This window comes from Stigmatopora argus, chromosome 20 (genome assembly GCF_051989625.1).
Source record: "Stigmatopora argus isolate UIUO_Sarg chromosome 20, RoL_Sarg_1.0, whole genome shotgun sequence".
Taxonomy (NCBI): domain Eukaryota; kingdom Metazoa; phylum Chordata; class Actinopteri; order Syngnathiformes; family Syngnathidae; genus Stigmatopora; species Stigmatopora argus.
The window spans coordinates 9,229,039-9,247,486 of NC_135406.1; the positions used below are offsets into that span (position 1 = coordinate 9,229,039).

The following is an 18,448-nucleotide window of genomic DNA, read 5'->3' on the forward strand; positions in this document are numbered from 1 at the left end:
GACTAAAACAAATCTCTCCCCTCTTAACGAAACCCTTAGTTCGTCTGTTATTTCTTTTCCATTTGTGAATGGCCTTTGCCTTCTAATCATTCTGCCAAGACTTAATTTTGGGTAAGGGATCCACTTGACACTAAGGGAAAATTAGATGTGCAATTCTGAATTATACTACTCGTAACCTCATTCAGTATTGTCCGTCGCCCAAACGTCCGTCAACCAAACGTCTTTCGGCGAAACGTCCGAGTACCAACCAAAGCAGCCACGAGACACCAACGCACTGCCGGACACTTACAAGCAACGGTGCTCTCCAAAACTTTTAGGGAAACTAGACTGGAGTTACAGTTCAGCGAGCAAGTGCACAGGGAAACGGAGCGCCACAACGAAAAGGTACCACCTGTCCACTAATAAAGTGTTTAGTGGAAAAATGGGCAAAATACAAAACAACCTGATCACTGCTATTGCTGAAGTGATGGAGGAAGAGATGAGAAGGGAAATAAAAGTACTGTTTGTCTCTGTTATGGTGAATGATTCTGTGCGGTGTGCTGATGGAATTAAAACACATCCTGATGATTTTGAATTTTGTTGTTTTGCTTCACACATTTAATGGCATTTTGAGCTGTTTTCAATACTACAGAACAACAAACTAGATGTACAGTTTTGTCCTGCAAGAGTAAATACGTTTTGTGACACAGTTTAGCGAGAGAGGAGCCGATATGAAGAAATCTATGAGGTCACTGAATGCAGTGCGGGTGCTCCAAGCGCACGAAGAGGTCAAGCCCAAGATTCTTGCACGAACTACCACCGACTCCACGACGGGATTCTGGACAATATTATTTGCCAGACGCGGAGCAGATTTCAAGTACATACAAAAGACTGATGTTTCTCTCCCTCCTCGACCCGCAGAAGTTTCGGGAATACCAGAAAACTTTCCCACATGCAGCCTTCTCCATTTTAACCCAGAGCCACGGTACACTTTTTGATCTGCCTCGGCTAAGAACAGAACTGATTGTAATGTATGCCATGGATGATTTTACAGGAAAATCTCCCACGGATGATTTTACAGGAAAATCTCCCACGGATGATTTTACAGGAAAATCTCCCACGGATGATTTTACAGGAAAATCTCCCACTGATCTCCTTGACTTCCTTCAGCAGAAAAATCTGAGTGAGAGCATGGGGCAGCTGTACACATTAGTGGTTTTGACAATGACCATCCCTGTGTCCACTGCCGTGGCCGGATGATTCGCCTAAAGACTTTGCGCCGACAGACGTTTGACAGATGACCAGGTCGCCGAATGGACGTTCCACCGAACGGTCATTCGGCCAAGCGGCCGTTCGGCTGAACCGAGGTTCGGCCGAATGGAGGTTTCGCGGAAACGGGATTTGCGCGCTCGCCCCGGATCGTGTGTACAAGTTTTTCAACCTCGGCCCGTGGGCCATATACGGCCCGTGGGCCATATACGGCCCGTTAGGATTTTTAATCCGGCTCGCCACCGGCGTTGTCCAAATTATAGTAAAAATCAATGATTCATTTCCCTTTGCCGCTCATCACTCTCAATTTATTAGTCTACCGTCAATGGCAGCCCGGGAATAAGCACTCTTGGGCGTGCATGGCAGCCCGGGAATAAGCACTCTTGGGCGGGCAGGTCAGCCCGGGAATAAGCACTCTTGGGCGGGCAGGTCAGCCCGGGAATAAGCACTCTTGGGCGGGCAGATGTAGCAGAACCGAGCCGTAAAATGACAGCAATCAGGTTAAATCCATCCTATAACACCATTTAATGATCAAATACAAATACTGGAGCTCTTTGGACATTAGAACCGAGCCCAAGGAAGTGAATTCCTCGGTAAAATGTCGCGATGATGTCGCGATAAGGCAAAAAAAACGTCTATATACGACCATTTGACAAACGTGTCAAAATGCTCTCAAATTCGGTCAGATCCAGCCGAAAACAGCGTTTAATGATTAAATACAAATACCGTAATTACTCGAATATAACGCGCACTCGAAAATAACACGCAGGTAATTTTGGGCCAAAAAAATCTGGAAAAATGCAGTACTCGAATATAGTGCGCACCTAAAATTTCCCGCTGACGAAAATCAGAAATCTTACCTTTTTTTCTTCGTTTCACGATTGTTTTGTTCAAAACCGGATAGAGAAATCTTCAGGTACGAGCGTGTCGAGTGTCGTGCAGTTGGGAGTTATGCGTTTGAATTTTAGGGCAATAGATGATACACAGAGTGGACAAACATATCATGTAGACATGTTATGTTGCAATACCTTTTAGACTTCCTTGAACATTGACTACATTTCAATTGACAATACCATGTTTTAATTCAAATATCTATTGTCATTCTCAAACAAGAAAAGGAACATGCAAATTGAATAAATAAATGATTTGAAGATATGCACAATGGAAAAGACTATCACATGTAACAAGGGAATGTACTGCCCCCCGCTGGACATATTTTTAAATACAAGTACGTACTACAGTACAATGTAGTATTCTACTTTCCAGCTTATTAATGCAGGATTGTGATGTTTGTGAGGCTTGACGATCTTTAATATGCGTGTATTTTGAATTCAAAGTTGGAAATTGCACAATGTCCGTGCGTCAAAGTGAGTTTGACAATGCTTTTTTCGATCGAAAATTTGTAATTTATTTTAGTTATTGATTATAACACGCACCCCCAACTATTGGAATTAATTATATAGCAAAAATATGCGTGTTATATTCGAGTAATTACGGTACTAGTATTTGTATATACAATACTAGTATTGTATTTTATTTAAAAGAAGACAAAGGAAATTCACATATTTTTCGTCGTTTTCCTTTTTTTTTGCTTGGTATTCCCATAGGTATCGTGTATACGTACTAGATATCCGATGCGCTTTGTGAGGCAACGGAGCTAGACGTCATCGCTTGTCGGCCATTTTAAGAGCAGGGCCATTCGCCAAACGGCTCAAAATGCTCTCAAATTCGGTCAAATCCAGCCGAAAACAGCGTTTAATGATTAAATACAAATACTAGTATTTGTATATACAATACTAGTATTTGTATTCAATCATTAAACGCATTTTGAGCCGTTTGGCGAATGGTCGTATATAGACGTTTTTTTGCCTTATCGCGACATCATCGCGACATTTTACCGAGGAATTCACTTCCCTGGGCTCGGTTCTAATGTCCAAAGAACTCCAGTATTTGTATTTGATCATTAAATGCTGTTTTAGGATGGATTTAACCTGATTGCTGTCATTTCACGGCTCGGTTCTGCTACATCTGCCCGCCCAAGAGTGCTTATTCCCGGGCTGACATGCCCGCCCAAGAGTGCTTATTCCCGGGCTGCCATTGACGGTAGACTAATAAATTGAGAGTGATGAGCGGCAAAGGGAAATGAATCATTGATTTTTACTATAATTTGGACAACGCCGGTGGCGGGCCGGATTAAAAATCCTATCGGGCCGTATATGGCCCACGGGCCGAGGTTGAAAAACTTGTACACACGATCCGGGGGCGGGGCGAGCGCGCGAATCCCGTTTCCGCGAAACCTCCGTTCGGCCGAATGACCGTTCGGTGGAACGTCCATTCGGCGACCTGTCCATCTGTCAAACGTCCGTCGGCGAAACGTCTTTAGGCGAATCATCCGAGTACCGTCCACTGCTTCTGTCGAACGGACATTTTTGTTTTTTTCAAGCCAGTTATTCACGCTCGTCATTGCATCTGTGAGATCCTGTGCAGCATGTTTTTTGTCTTTCATGTTGACAAATAGAACGGCAACATCGGCATACATTTGGCAGATGACTATCGAAAGACAACAGTTTGGCAGATCATTTATATATAGCCTGAAAAGCATTGGACCTATCACTGACCCCTGCGCTACCCCAAGATAGTTATTCCGCGAAGTAGATTTTGTATTTTGTATCCTGACGCATTGTGTTCTTATAGATAAGTATGATTCAATCCAATTTAGCATGCTTGGTGAGAAATTAAAATTAGAGTTTAGTTTGCAGTATCAGGTGGTTGGTGTCAAATGACTTTTTGAGATCAATGAAAACCACACCAATGACCACGCCTTTATATAGTTTTGATTTTATTTTTTGTAAAATATCTTGTTTAATATTGTTACACATTCAGGATGAGCATTACTGTTAGGTTTAAACACCAGACATTTGTTTCACCAACCTGAAAAGAAGGAAATCACAGAGAATTTGAGTTAACTTTATTTAAAAAATGAGAGGTTCAGAGACTGTCCCTGTCACAGCCCTCCAAAAACACTCTGAAGAAAATCCCCTCCTGCCAATTCTCTTATTGTGTTTTGGGAGTGTCCAAGTTACAGGAAGTTTCAAGCTGATCACAGGAGAGCGAGATCTCTCCCAGTTACAAAAGGTTCTTTGATCATGACCATATGCCCCTTCAAGATAACATCTTTATAGTCTTATTCCTGATATCTTGCAACCCTCACAAAACAGACAAACAGACAGGCGTCGGCCCCCCTGGGTAGTTCCTCTTTGTTGAATAAGGTGAAACTTTTCCCAGGGAGTCCAGACATCCCCAATTCTATTAACTAACATTTCAACAGTCTAAACTAAAATCAGGATAACTTATTTACAATAATTCCAACAATTACTATTCCTAATAAGCAAATATATTGATTAATATAGTAAGCATGTTTATAATAAGGCTTTCTATTCCTAAGTAAGCATTGCAAACACATTTATAATAATGATTATTCCAACAGGAACCATACCGAGGGGTGTTATTTCATCATGATGTTGTCAAAAGGGGGCACCCTAAACTTAATCTGTTTAAGATAGAGTATTTTTTATGGCAAGAAATGAACAAAGTGGACTTAAATACACAGACATGGTTTAAGGAGACATTGAAAACAGGTAGCTAACACACAGGGCAAGCAACCACAGCAATGGACAATCACAATGACAAGTCTCAAGCCATCTTTTTTTACGAATACTTTTACATAACTAAATATATTGAGTAAAGTCTACTGATTGTCTGTTCAACACTGAAATAAAAAACAATTCACACTTGACTTCATATACCAATACCCAGGTGTAATTGTGGTACATGCAAATCAAATCACTTTGGATAAATATAAAAGTGTAGTAGAACTACAAAATGAATCCAAAATCAGTTCTGGTAATGTTCAAAAGAAAAATGAAATAGATGTAGCTTACAAAGCTAACTGAAAATTCTGAAAAGATCTAATGAAACATTTAACTTGTGATTTTTACCCTGTATAGTGGGTATGACGGTTATAGCAAGGAATTTATGCTATCAATATTTCATTGTTTACCTTGTTGAATAGTTGAGAAGCACTTCTCAAATTTGTAAAAAGAAAAGATAACACATGTTATGACCGTGTACTGACCGGGTGTCATTGTACATTTTGTTTTGTGTTCTAACGTGTTGCAATAATATAAATACGGGTGCAATTGTATATTATGGGTTTTTCCGTGTTGATAATTAGTATATCAGTAAGGTTTGATTGAGGAAGCAACAACAAAACACTATTGTGATTATTTCTCCCTGTGTTTCAAGCATAAATACAGGCTGCAACATATGGCGTCCACTTCCGTTTAATTTCATTATTGTGAACAAGAAATTCAGTCATTTTAATTGGAAAAACATTAATCTAATGAATTATCTAATTTAATCTAGTTTTAAAGGACTTCTAGTTAGGGAGACAGTCCGTGAAATATATTATTTATTTTCGTTTCTTTGCAGGTTTCAGAAAATATCTTGGTCCTAATGGGCAAGAGTCTGTTGAGCCTAAAGAAGTTGAGCTCACCCATAGCAAAGGGGAGGAGCCAGAGTTCCCTCAAGACAGAGAGAGAGAAGAGCAACTTAAAATAAAAAAGGATAAAGAAGATGTCACCTGGTCACCTGGTGAGTCCTTGAAGACAAAAGATGATGTGGGTAGGGGCAGCAGAAGGGTAGATCCTGCAAACCCCTCAACTTGGCTCCAAATTAAAGAGGAAAAACCAGAGTTCCCTCAACAGCACAAGAGACGAGCAACCTCCAATCAAAATGGAGGAAGTTGTCACCCGGTCACCTGGTGAGTTCTTGAGGACAGAAGATGATGTGGGTGAGGGCAGCAGCGGGGCGGACCCTCTGCATGGCAGCCGCTCAACAGAAGGATGGCAAACAGAAAATGTAATTGCTCCTTTATCAGAAAGCGATGACTTGCTATATGACGATGATGACAATGTAGGTCTTGAGAAAAATCCCAGTGGCGACAAACTGCAAATGCTCTCAGTGTGGGAAAACCTTTGGGAAAATGTCTAGTTTGAAAAGACATGGCGATCCACATTGGGGGGGGCGTTATCATGCTCAGTTTGTGGTAAACATTCACACAGAAAGCTAACTTAAAAAAACACACATGAGAACCCATACTAGTGTAAAACCATTTTTGTGCTCAGTTTGTGGCAGAAGCTTCACACAAGTGAAATCTTTGAAAACACACAACAACTCACGATGGCGAAAAACCTTTTTCATGCTCAGTTCGTGGTCAAACATTTTCGCAAAATGGAACCTTAAAAAACACTAAATACTCCACATTGGTGAAAAACCATTTTCGTGTTCAGTTTGTGGCCAAATATTTGCTACCAAAACTAAATTAAGAGGCACACAAGATCCCACACTTGTGAAAAAGCATTTTCGTGCTCAGTTTGTGGCAGAAGCTTCACAGAAACGAAAAACATTGAAAAGGTAATAGAAGTTCCCACACGGTGAAAAACCATTTTCGAGCTCAGGTTGTGGTCAAACATTTCCGCAAAATGGAACTGTTGGGGTTATTCTGGGATATTATTATATATCATTTTATTAATCATTATATGTATATGAGCTTTATTTCAATTTGGGACCGAGCAAGCTCAAGGTCACTCTCCATGGCAGCTGGCTCCGAGGACAAGTAATTGTTTTTAGGACTATTGACCTGACAGATCACCAAGTTATGGGCCAAGGACTGTATATCTCAGTTCGCAATGAAGATCTGTGAAGGACTCTTAAATTGCTTTGACTTGGATTCCGGCAGATGGCAATAATCAAATCAACTTCCGAAAATACTCGCATAATGTTTAAAAATACTGCCGCTCGGTTCACCTTGTATGAAAATGATTATGCTCACTTGTGCAAATACTTACGCAGTTGTTTTTGGTTTCCGACCTGATAAGCAATTGTTGTGGCAGTTGTTTTTTGACCTAAACTGTGTTTTTCGGTTAACTTATGCAATTGTTTGAATCAGATAACCTTGAGTGTTTTGATTATGCGCGACTAAATGGACAGAGGAGGATGCCTTTCTTCAGACCTTAATTGTGTTCTTCGCTTATGCAATTGGATTGAATAGATAATCTTGTAATTGTTTTGATTCGATGTCTTAAATTGGCAGGAGATGAATTCGGTCCTTTAGAATGTAACGGTGGCGAGGACGAGCCAGGACGATTCTCACTTGCAAGTTAACGTCGGAGATGTGCCTGATTGATGCCTCCCTTGTATTGTTTATATTATATTAAAGATACCTATTAATAAACCTATCAGGAACCTTAAAAGAACACTGAATACTACAAACATTCACACAGAAGGAACACTTAATTAGTCATGCAAGAACACACACTGGTGAAAAAACATTTTCATGTTCAGTTTGCGGTAAAGCCTATTCTCAAAATGATCACTTAAAAATCCACATAAGAACCCACACTGGTGAAAAACCATTTTCGTGTTCAATTTGTGGTAAAGCATTTACACGCAAGGGAACATTTAAAATGCACACAAGAACCCACCCCGGGGAAAAACGATTTGCGTGCACAGTTTGTGGTAAAAGATTTGCAGAGAAGGAAAGCTTAAATCTTCACACAAGAACCCACACTGGTGAAAAACCATTTTCGTGTTCAGTTTGCAGTAAAGCATATTCTAAAAATGAACACTTAAAAATCCACACAAGAACCCACCCAGGTGAAAAACCATTTGCGTGCGCAGTTTGTGGTAAAAGATTTACAGAGAAGGGAAGCTTAAATCTTCACACAAGAACACACACTGGTGAAAAACCATCTTCGTGTTCAGTTTGCAGTAAAGCATATTTGTTGGAGTAATCATTATTATAAATGTGTTTGCAATGCTTATTTAGGAATAGAAAGCCTTATTATAAACATGCTTACTATATTAATCAATATATTTGCTTATTAGGAATAGTAATGCTCATCCTAAATGTGTAACAATATTAAACAATATATATATGTGTTGAACGCTGTGCTTTTATGTTAGAAATATTGGCATTAATAAAAGCCATTTTAATGCATCCCTTGCTAAAGTAAGGACTGTGGTTCACATCAAGAGGACAGGGAATGGCCATGGGCATGGGGAGGACTCACGACAGGTGCTCTTGGGAACTGAGGACTGTTTTCGGCTTCGGAAGATGGTCTCACAACAAGCGCTCTTGGGAACCATGGACTGTTTTGGGAAGCACCTCTTCACTGAAGGGTTCGCATCGAAACTCGCTTGGGAAGATTCGACAGGACCTACAATTGTTTTGATAGCTGTACAAAATTGTTGTGAGACTCTACGAATGTTTAGACTTCTGTGGGGCATGGCGTTAAAATCTTATGAATAAATTAGCGAAACGGACTTCGAGTTGTTAGAATAATCTTGACCGGACGAGCGGGAGGATGTATTCTCTTCTTGCAAGAATTAAATGGTGATGTGACTACAGATGCCTTTTTTATTGAAAGCTGAATTTGGAAATACCTAAGGATAAACCTAACAATATTATAAAAATGAACACTTAAATATCCACATAAGAACACACAGGTGAAAAACCATTTTCGTGTTCAGTATGCGGTAAATCCAATTCTCAAAATAAATCCTTAATAATCCACATAAGAACCCACACTGGTGAAAAACCATTTTCGTGTTCAGTTTGTGGTCAAACATTTACACGCAAGGGAACATTTAAAATGCACACAAGAACCCACACAGGTGAAAAACCATTTGCGTGTTTAGTTTGTGGTCAGACATTTACCGTATTTTAATGACTATAAGGCGCACATAAAAGTCTTAAATTTTCTCCAAAATAGACAGGGCGCCTAATAATCCAGTGCGCTTTATATATGGACCAATACTAAAATTGTTATCACGATAAAATAAAATGAATCAGTTGATAGGGTACACCGACTCTACTATTTTCCCGTAGACAAAGTACTGTGCAGTGACTGCTGGGATATGTAGTAGTTCTTTTGTCAATACACCCAATGGATTGTGGCCAATTTACTCTAATTTCAAGTCAATTCTTCCCATAGAAATGAACAAAATACAAATTAATCCGTTTAATCCTAAAAAAAAATCACCAAAATGTGTTCTTATTTACTACCGACTCACAATTGGAAACCATCTGGTATGCTCATATCTCAAATTTGTCTCGTATCTCAAGGCAAAAAAATTGCTCAGAATTTTCCTCGTATCTCAAATTTCTCGTATGCTGGAACACTTGTATGTCAAGGTATTACTGTATAAGAAATTGAGTGTCGTTGAAGATTTTTTTTACTTCACAATTCTATTTGAATTAGTACTGCGCAGTGACTGCTGGGATATGTAGTAGTTATTTTGTCAATACAGCTTGACAAAGCATGGGAAGCACCGTTGGAAAAGTTACGCTAGCTACCAGCTAGCTACTATTTACGAATGGATTGTGGCCTGTATACATCGACATCAATACAGCTTGACAAAGCATGGGAAGCACCGTTGGAAAAGTTACGCTAGCTACCATCTAGCTACTATTTGCGAATGGATTGTGGCCTGTATACATCGACATCAATACAGCTTGACAAAGCATGGAAAGCACCGTTGGAAAAGTTATGCTAGCTACCAGCTAGCTACTATTGGCAAATGGTTTGTGGCCGCCTGGACGAACGTATAAACTCAGTGTTTTCGATGACTAATTTGGACAATTGTTCAATTCAGACACAGAAAATGAGGACTTTGATGGATTTGTGGGTGATGATGACGTGAGTAAGTTGTAAAATGGCTAAATAAAGTACAACCGAACTCATTTTTGCTTCCGTTGCCTTTTTAAAAATGTGTTTTTAGCGTGTGGGTGTAGCGTGCAAGAACTATATATCCCAGCAGTCACTGCGCACCAGAAAACGGAAAAAGAGTCTGGGGCTGCTTCCGGTAGCCAGCGCTATTGCGGTTAGATATTCATATATAATATAAAACATATATGCGTCTAAAAAAACGGTGCATCCTTTGTGTGTTTAAAATACAGAAATAGCACTCGTTACTGACACTGCGGCTAAAAATACGATGCGCCATATAGTCGTGAAAATACGGTACACACAGGGAACAGTTAAATCTTCACACCAGAAACCACACTGGTGAAAAACCATTTTCGTGTTCAGTTTGTGGTAAAGCCTTTTCTCGAAAGCAAGCATTACAAATACACACAAGATTCCACACTGGTGAAAAACCATTTTCTTGTTTAGTTTGCAGTAAAGCCTATTCGAAAAATGAAAATTTAAAAATCCACATTAGAGCCCACACTGGTGAAAAAACATTTTCGAGTTCAGTTTGTGGTCAAAGATTCACACGGAAGGGAAACTTACTTAGTCATGCAAGAAAACACACGGCTGAAAAGCCATTTTCGTGTTCAGTTTGCGGTAACCTTTTCTCAAAAGCAAGCTTTACAAAGACACACAAGAACCCACACTGGCAAAAAAAAATCCCGCTCAATTTGTGTTCGAATATTTTCCCAAAGGAGAAGCTTAAAAGAACACTTATTAACCCACACTGGAGAACAATGTTTTCCTGCTCAGTCTGTGGCCACAGATTCGCTACAACAGCCCAATTAAAAAGCTACACAATTGAAAAACCTGAAAAGAAGACTTAACAACCCGCACAGGATAAAAGCCCTTTTTTGCTCAATTTGTGGCAGTAATATCTTAAAAACACAATTACCCACAACGGTCAGAAACCCTTTTCCTGGTCAGCTTCTTGCCAGAGATTTAGTCGTAAGGATAGACTTAAAAGACGCAAATGTGTTGTGATAATCAGTGAGCGGCATATGACGGCTTTGCTTGCTTTTTCAATTTCTGTATGAAAGAACATTGTAATCGAAGTGTAATTGTATTTTGCATTCTGAAAATCTTGTTTACAATCTTTAATGTGTAATATCGATCCACACTATTCAAATAGAGTAATACCTTAAGATATGAGCTTATGGCGGGATCAAGATAGTATGTCAATTTACTCTAATTTCAAATCAATTCTTCTCATAGAAATGAACAAAATACAAATTAATCCGTTTCGTCATAAAAAAAATCACCAAAATGTGTTCTTATTTACTACCGACTCACAATTGGGAACCATCTGGTATGCTCATATCTCAAATTTGTCTCGTTTCTCAAGGAAAAAAATTGCTCAGAATTTTCCTCGTATCTCAAATTTCTCGTATGCTGGAACACTTGTATGTCAAGGTATTACTGTATAAGAAATTGAGTGTCGTTGAAGATTTTATTTACTTCACAATTCTATTTGAATTAGTAGAGCTTAAATTAGGAAATTACAAAGTAAATAATAATAATCGGACATAGGCCCTGTCGTCATCATCAACAACAAAAAGCCTACTTGTCATCACACCCAGAAACTGCGGATGACGAAATTGGTGGTGCTTCTCCATAAGCTGCGTTTACTCGGCAAAATAATCAATAATGTGATCTAAATAATATGGAAAATATGTCTTCACAGTTAAAGACGTGCCTAAGAAATGTGGAAAATTGCAGTTTTTGTCTATTAAATTTGCTAGAAGATCAAATAAGAATATTGAGTGTTATTCAAACATGATAAATTTTAATGAAAATAATTGATATATTGAATCTAGGATCTAAGAAACATTAGTAGAAATATGGTGTGAAAGACAATGAATTTGTTCAAAATAAATAAGTAGTACAATGTCCTTATACTTTTGTCATATTATAAGATGAATCATGTTTTAAACCGATTTAACGTGTCATCTTTTTGGTAGTTCCAATAAAGCTCTCTTTTTGGTGAAAAATACTTTTTGTTGACAAAATCAGCCTTCCAAATTCAAAGGTGACAAAAGAGAAGCGTTATTTGCTAAGATTTAAAACTAAGAGGAAAATGAATACATTAATTTGAACAATTTGACAAATTAATATATAAAAGATTGGTTTCTTTCTACAGGTGTAAAAATATGGTAACTTCATGTCTGAAATTAACGGTAAATTGTTTTTATCTTTTTGATGTTGAAGGGGATAATTGGTAGAAATGTAACTAGATTTTTATTTTATGTGTAACTTGGAAAAACATTGAGTAAGAAAGTTTTATAGGAGATGATAGACAAACTACAAAGGGAATGTAATGTTAAATGTTTGCAAAAAACTACTAGATTGGGGTATTATTTACATTATTGAATGAATTTGGAGGTCTTGATTAGCATGCATTTTATGTGGCTTAATTGCTGTAAAGGGTACAGGCTTAATACATTATTCCTTGCAAACGGGGGAGATGGTGGTTTAATTCTATTAAAATATACTGTTAGGGATATTAGTCTTACATTATTATATATTTGCTCGCAATGAAGAACGCTTTGCTTTACTTAGCTTATTAACATTAGAAAAGTCATTTTAGTGCATCTGCTTGCAACGGAGTAAATGCTTTGCTCCTTAGTTACATCAAACAACAGGAAGGTCGAATCATCTTGGACTGCTGGAATGTGGAGAAGAACCTTTGGTTCTACATGACCTTCATTTGTTTTGAGAGCTAAAACTTCTATTGACTTCTCACTCCTTTTTCCCACCCCTCCCTTGAGAGCTGAGACATCCATTGTAACTAGGGTCCTTGAAGCTAATAAACAGGGAAAAGATGCGTGTAACGTGAGAATGAACCTGGACAGAGACGAGTGGGTTCGATTCTCTCTTGCAAGAATTTCAAAGGATTGTCCCGTCTCTTTATTTGTGCGTGCATTTGGGAATGTTTATTGGTGAACTTAACATACCACTACTAGGATTCAAGGGTGAAGTGGTCATCCTGCCTTTAACTTCCCCAGTAGCCACTAAGTGCTACTCACTGACTCTGGACACTCATTCTTTTCCAGTCCCGATTATCGTCCTGAGTTCCAGCCTCCACAACTCCAAGACTCTCCTGCAAGGCACCAACAAGCAACTGCCCCAATCTTTGCTGACATCTACTGGGCTCGCATTGACACCGACTCCGACGGCTGGAAACAAGATGAACGCTGCTTGCCTTTGTGGCTGCCATGGGTACGGCACCTTCGTACCTATGACTTTGTTTCTGACTGCTTGCATTTCACACTCTACTATGATAGGCAAGGTAATGAGGTCTATACAGATAAGTTCCAAACAATTGAAGGAAACACTTTGTAAATACATTGTGGCGATTTGTTTATTGGCTTTGAATACACATTTGTCTGATGAACAATTAAAATGGTACATGAAGGATAACCCGCCGGATCCCACCATGTCACCATCTCATCCACATGTTTCCATGATTATATCTCCTCACTCAGCTAAAGGCTTTGGGCCCTTTGTACGAAAATACATGTTTGCTAAGGATTGGAAGCCCACCATAACTCAACCTTTGCTTTATTCTCCGTCTCTTGATGTTTATCGTGTCCAATCTGAAAAAGTCAAACCATGCTCCGTTTTGGACCATTGACTTTTGGAAGACACCATTGGTGAGAAACAATGGACAGCGACATGGCCTCAATGGTTCTCGCTGACCTGCTGGACACAATTTTTTCCGTTACTTTTATAGACATGGGCTTGTGTAATGTTGCTTTCACACTTTTCACATGACTTCCAATCCCGTGTATGTCAAATGCAGTCTTTATAATTCAACTGTTCATTTCAGTAAATACTACGATGATATTGAAAAATACTTTTTTTTAAAGGTACTTAGTCAAATGAAAACAACAGTGACTGAGGATGCCAATCACATATTTGGATTATTATTAATTAAAAAGGCAATTATTTTTGTCACTTGTCCTGAACAAGATGGCTCTTGAACTCTTGAATTGTATGCAGTTTTCCTGCTTCCTACCTTGGCGTCTTGTGGAACTAGGCCGTCTTGGTATTTGTCTCCTTGACTGCCCCCCTCAGGTCGGTGGTGTGCTCCTGGATCAGCTTTCACATATGGCCGATTCATTCCAACTTGGTTTAAATCGTGGAAGCCTATTGACAAGGACAATGTTTAAAATGTTAAGACAATTTGTAAAATGAGTGCTTTTTTGATGTAAATGCTGAACTTTTATTCTTGTTAATGAAACTAACCTTCAGAACAATGTTGCTCGACTCCAGGAACAGTGGGCCACTAAAAAAGCAAACGCGCGAGGGTCTCTTTTAAGTTGATCGGTCAGCTTGATGTCTGCTATTTATGGAAGAAATGGCATGATGAACATTTTGATGGAAAACGTTGCATCGGTACGTAATGGGTTAAGGATGACTCACATTGAGCTAGCTGACATGTTGAATTTGCGGGAATCACACAAAAATCAGGGCCACTTTGCACATGGCCGGTTAGCTCAGTTGGTCAGAGTGTGGTGCTAATAATCCAGAGGTCATGGGTATCGACCCCTGTCTGGGCTATAACCTCTCTTTAGTCAGGCAAAATTGCTTACTATGAATTCATTTGCATACCTGTTTAGCTAGCTGACGTGTTGCATTTGTGTAATTGTGCAAAAATCTGGCCGGTTAGCTCAGTTCGGCAGAGCGTGGTGTGAATAACACCAAGATTGTGGGTTCAACCCCCGCATGGGCCATGACCTCTCCGAAGTAGTTGAAATTCCCTAATACAACTTCTATTGCCTTAACATAACTGTTTAGCTAACTGAGGTGTTGTATTTGCGTCATCACGCAAAAATTGGTAATCTTCAGCACATGGATAGTTAGCTCATTAGGCCACCGCATGGTGCTAATAACATCAAGGTCACGGGTTCAACCCCCGCATGGGCCATTACCTCTCCGTAGTAGTTGATGTTGCCCAATACAACTTCATTTGCCGTAACATAACTGTTTAGCTAGCATGCAAAAACCTAGATACTTCAGCACTTGACCGGCTAGCTCACTTGGCCAGAGCGTGGAACTAATAATGCCAAGGTTGTGGATTCGACCCTCATACGGGTCATGACGTCTCCATAGTCAGTCGAAATTGCTTATTACAACTTCTTTTGCCGTAACATAACTGTTTAGCTAGCTGACGTGTTACATTTGCGTCATCATGCAAAAATCTGTATTCTTTGGTACATGGCTGGTTAGCTCACTTGGCCAGAGCATAGTGCTAAAAACTAAAAAAAATATTTGTAGTCAGCCGCTAGTGTACCTGTTATGCTAGCCACTAGCGTACCTATGTTTTCTAGCCGCTAGCGTACCCGTTATGCTAGCCACTAGCGTATGTTATGTTAGCCGCTAGCTTACCTATGTTAAGCTATCCATTAGCATGTTATGCTATCCCCTAGTGTACCTATGTTATGCTAGCCACTAGAGTACCTATGTTATGCTAGCCGCTAGTGTACCTGTTATGCTAGACCCTAGCGTATGTTATGCTGGCCAATAGCGTATGTTATGCTATCCGCTAGCGTACCTATGTTATGCTATCCGCTAGCGGACATATGTTATGCTCTCCGCTAGCGTACCTATGTTATGCTATCCGCTAGCGGACATATGTTATGCTCTCCGCTAGCGTACCTATGTTATGCTATCCGCTAGCGTATGTTATGCTATCCGCTAACGTATCTATGTTATGCTATCCGCTAGTGTACCTATGTTATGCTAGCTGCTATGCTAGCATAGCTATGTTAAGCTAGCCACTAGAGTACCTATGTTGTGTTAGCTGCTGGCGTACCTATGTTTTGCTAGACGCTAGCGTACCTGTTATGTTAGCCGCTAGCGTATGTTTATGCTAGCCGCTAGCATATGTTTATGCTAACCACTAGCGTATGTTATGCTATCTGCTACAGTACGTATGTTATGCGTACCAAAATAAAAACCAAAATAAACGTAACATGTTTTGAGAACCTCTTTATTCAAACTATTGTAGTGTAGTGCTAGAGTACTTATGTTATGCTTTCCACTAGCGTACCTGTCATGCTAGCCGTTAGCATATGTTTATGCTAGCGTATGTTTATGCTAGCCGCTAGCGTATTTTATGCTAGCTGCTAGTGTAAGTTAGGCTTGGCACGGGTGTGGTTTTTTTAAGACAGCACTGTAATATATTGATAATGATAGTTGCCTCGGGTTATGGAAGAGTGTTTAACCACGCCACCTGGAGCCGTGGGGTAGCACAGCGTAACCCGGACGTAGTAGTGTTGTGTGTCCAGTTTGTTTGTGTGTGTGTGTGGTTGTTGAAGAGTGGCAATAAAGAGCTACACATGTTTTACCCTGGCTCCGCCGTCTATTGCTGTTATGGATACATTAACAGTTATATAAACTGCAAAGTTATTACAGTGGCGACGAGGATGGGATCCCTTTCCAGGCGGTAGGGATTAAAAGTTTCGGACGAGGAGATTAAGGCGTTACAAGGAGGTAACGTGACTTTGCAGACTAGCATTAGCATGAGTGCTAAGCTAACGGCGGCGCTGCATCATGGCCAGATTCCTGGGAAATCTCGGCGAATACGAGGCACTTAAAGAAGATTTTGAATCTTATTTGGAACGTTTTGAGCAATGGATGATCATCAACGAAGTGGAGGAAGGTAAAAAAACCAACGTGTTCCTGTCTATAATAGGTGCAGAGGCCTACGGACTGTTGAAGGGCCTTTGCATACCAGAGAAGCCTAGTAGCCTCTCATATGAGGTGCTAAGTGGAAGATTAGCATCTCATTACAACCCGAAACCGCTGGTGATCGCGGAGCGATTCAAGTTTCAAAAGAGGAATCAGAGAGAGAACGAGTCTGTGTCGGATTATATCGTGGCGTTGAAGCAGCTATCCAGCCACTGCGAATTTGGTCTCCATTTGGACGAAGCAATGAGAGACAGATTTGTTTGTGGATTGAGAGTGGAAGCTATTCAGAGAAGATTACTCACGGAGCAAGATCTAACATTTAAAAAAACATGTGAACTGTCGTTGTCCATGGAGATGGCATCAAAGAATACGTTGGAGTTCGCTAGCAAAATGGAAGAACCTGCCACATTAAATAAGATTGACCAGGAAAAGACAAGCAAAAGTGCGTGGAAATACCAACCAGCCACCAGCGATTGGAAAAGTAAAACCACAAGTGGAAAATTCAGACCACAGAGAAGAGAAACTCACCAACCCTGTTACAGATGTGGACTAAGCAACCACGCCGCTCATGAATGCAGGTATAAAGGAGAGACATGTTACAAGTGTTCAAAAGTAGGACACATAGCAAGGATGTGTAAAACTAAAAATTGGCAAGGACACACACAGTATGTAAAAGGAAATAAAAATGAGACAACAGGAAATGCGGATGATGAACTGTGGGAGTCATATCGGTTGAATGCCGTGTATCCCACAAATGCTGTCTGGAATTGGAAGAAGGAAATGACAGTACAGGTCATAGTAGAAGGAACTCCTCTAGAGATGCAACTGGACACAGGGGCGGCGGTAACACTTGTTTCGGAAATTGTGTATAAGAAGCATCTCTCTCATCTGCCTTTGGAAGTAAGTAAAGTGCAGCTGTCAACTTTTTCCGGAGAGAACATTCCTTTGATGGGACAAGTGACGGCCAAGGTAAAATATGGGACCCAGGGTGGGGAGCTACCATTAGTGATCGTAAAAGGTGACAGACCAGCCCTACTTGGCCGTAACTGGCTCAAAAACTTCAAACTGGACTGGGCACGCATCTTCTCAGTTATACCAGCAAGGGGCGGTAACGATGCAGATGAGGAGTATGGTGACTCAAAGCCCAAGAAAGTGCGTGCAGTACCCCGTGAGCAAAAGCACAAGCGCTCCAAGGATTCACAGGATGAAAGTGAGGACTCCGAGGAAAAACTCCCCAAAACCAAAAATGATTCAGCAGATGACTTTGGTAGTGATGACCAAGACAACGACTTTGGAGAGGAAGATGAAGACGGAGGAAGTGACTACAGTATAGAGTACAGAACGTCAGCAGAAAATGCCAGCGCAGATGCGTTATCTAGACTGCCGGGGAAGGGGAAGGATAACACCGCAGAGGAAAACAGCATCTTCTATTTCTCAGTAGTAGATGAGCTTCCCGTGCAAGCTACAGAGATTGCACAGAGCACTCTCAAGGACCCAGTCCTATGCAAAGTACTGGAGCTGACTCGGTCTGGATGGCCAAGTCAAAACAAGGACGAGAGACTGAAACCATACTTTTCCAGGAAAAATGAACTGTTGGTGGAACAAGGTTGCATATTGTGGGGAATTCGAGTTATCATTCCACCAGCACACAGAGAGCGACTACTGCATGATCTTCACCTAGGACACCC

General features: G+C 40.2%; 1 protein-coding gene across 1 annotated transcript; it reads left to right on the plus strand.

Moving 5' to 3' along the window:
• Positions 1-5,758: 5,758 nt before the first annotated feature.
• Positions 5,759-9,038, plus strand: LOC144066158 (uncharacterized). The gene is made up of 4 exons (XM_077589504.1): positions 5,759-5,901; positions 6,015-6,457; positions 7,593-8,049; positions 8,818-9,038. Exons 2-4 carry the CDS (start codon positions 6,395-6,397, stop codon positions 9,036-9,038), a joined length of 741 nt encoding a protein of 246 aa, XP_077445630.1. The 5' UTR covers positions 5,759-5,901; positions 6,015-6,394.
• Positions 9,039-18,448: the final 9,410 nt, after the last annotated feature.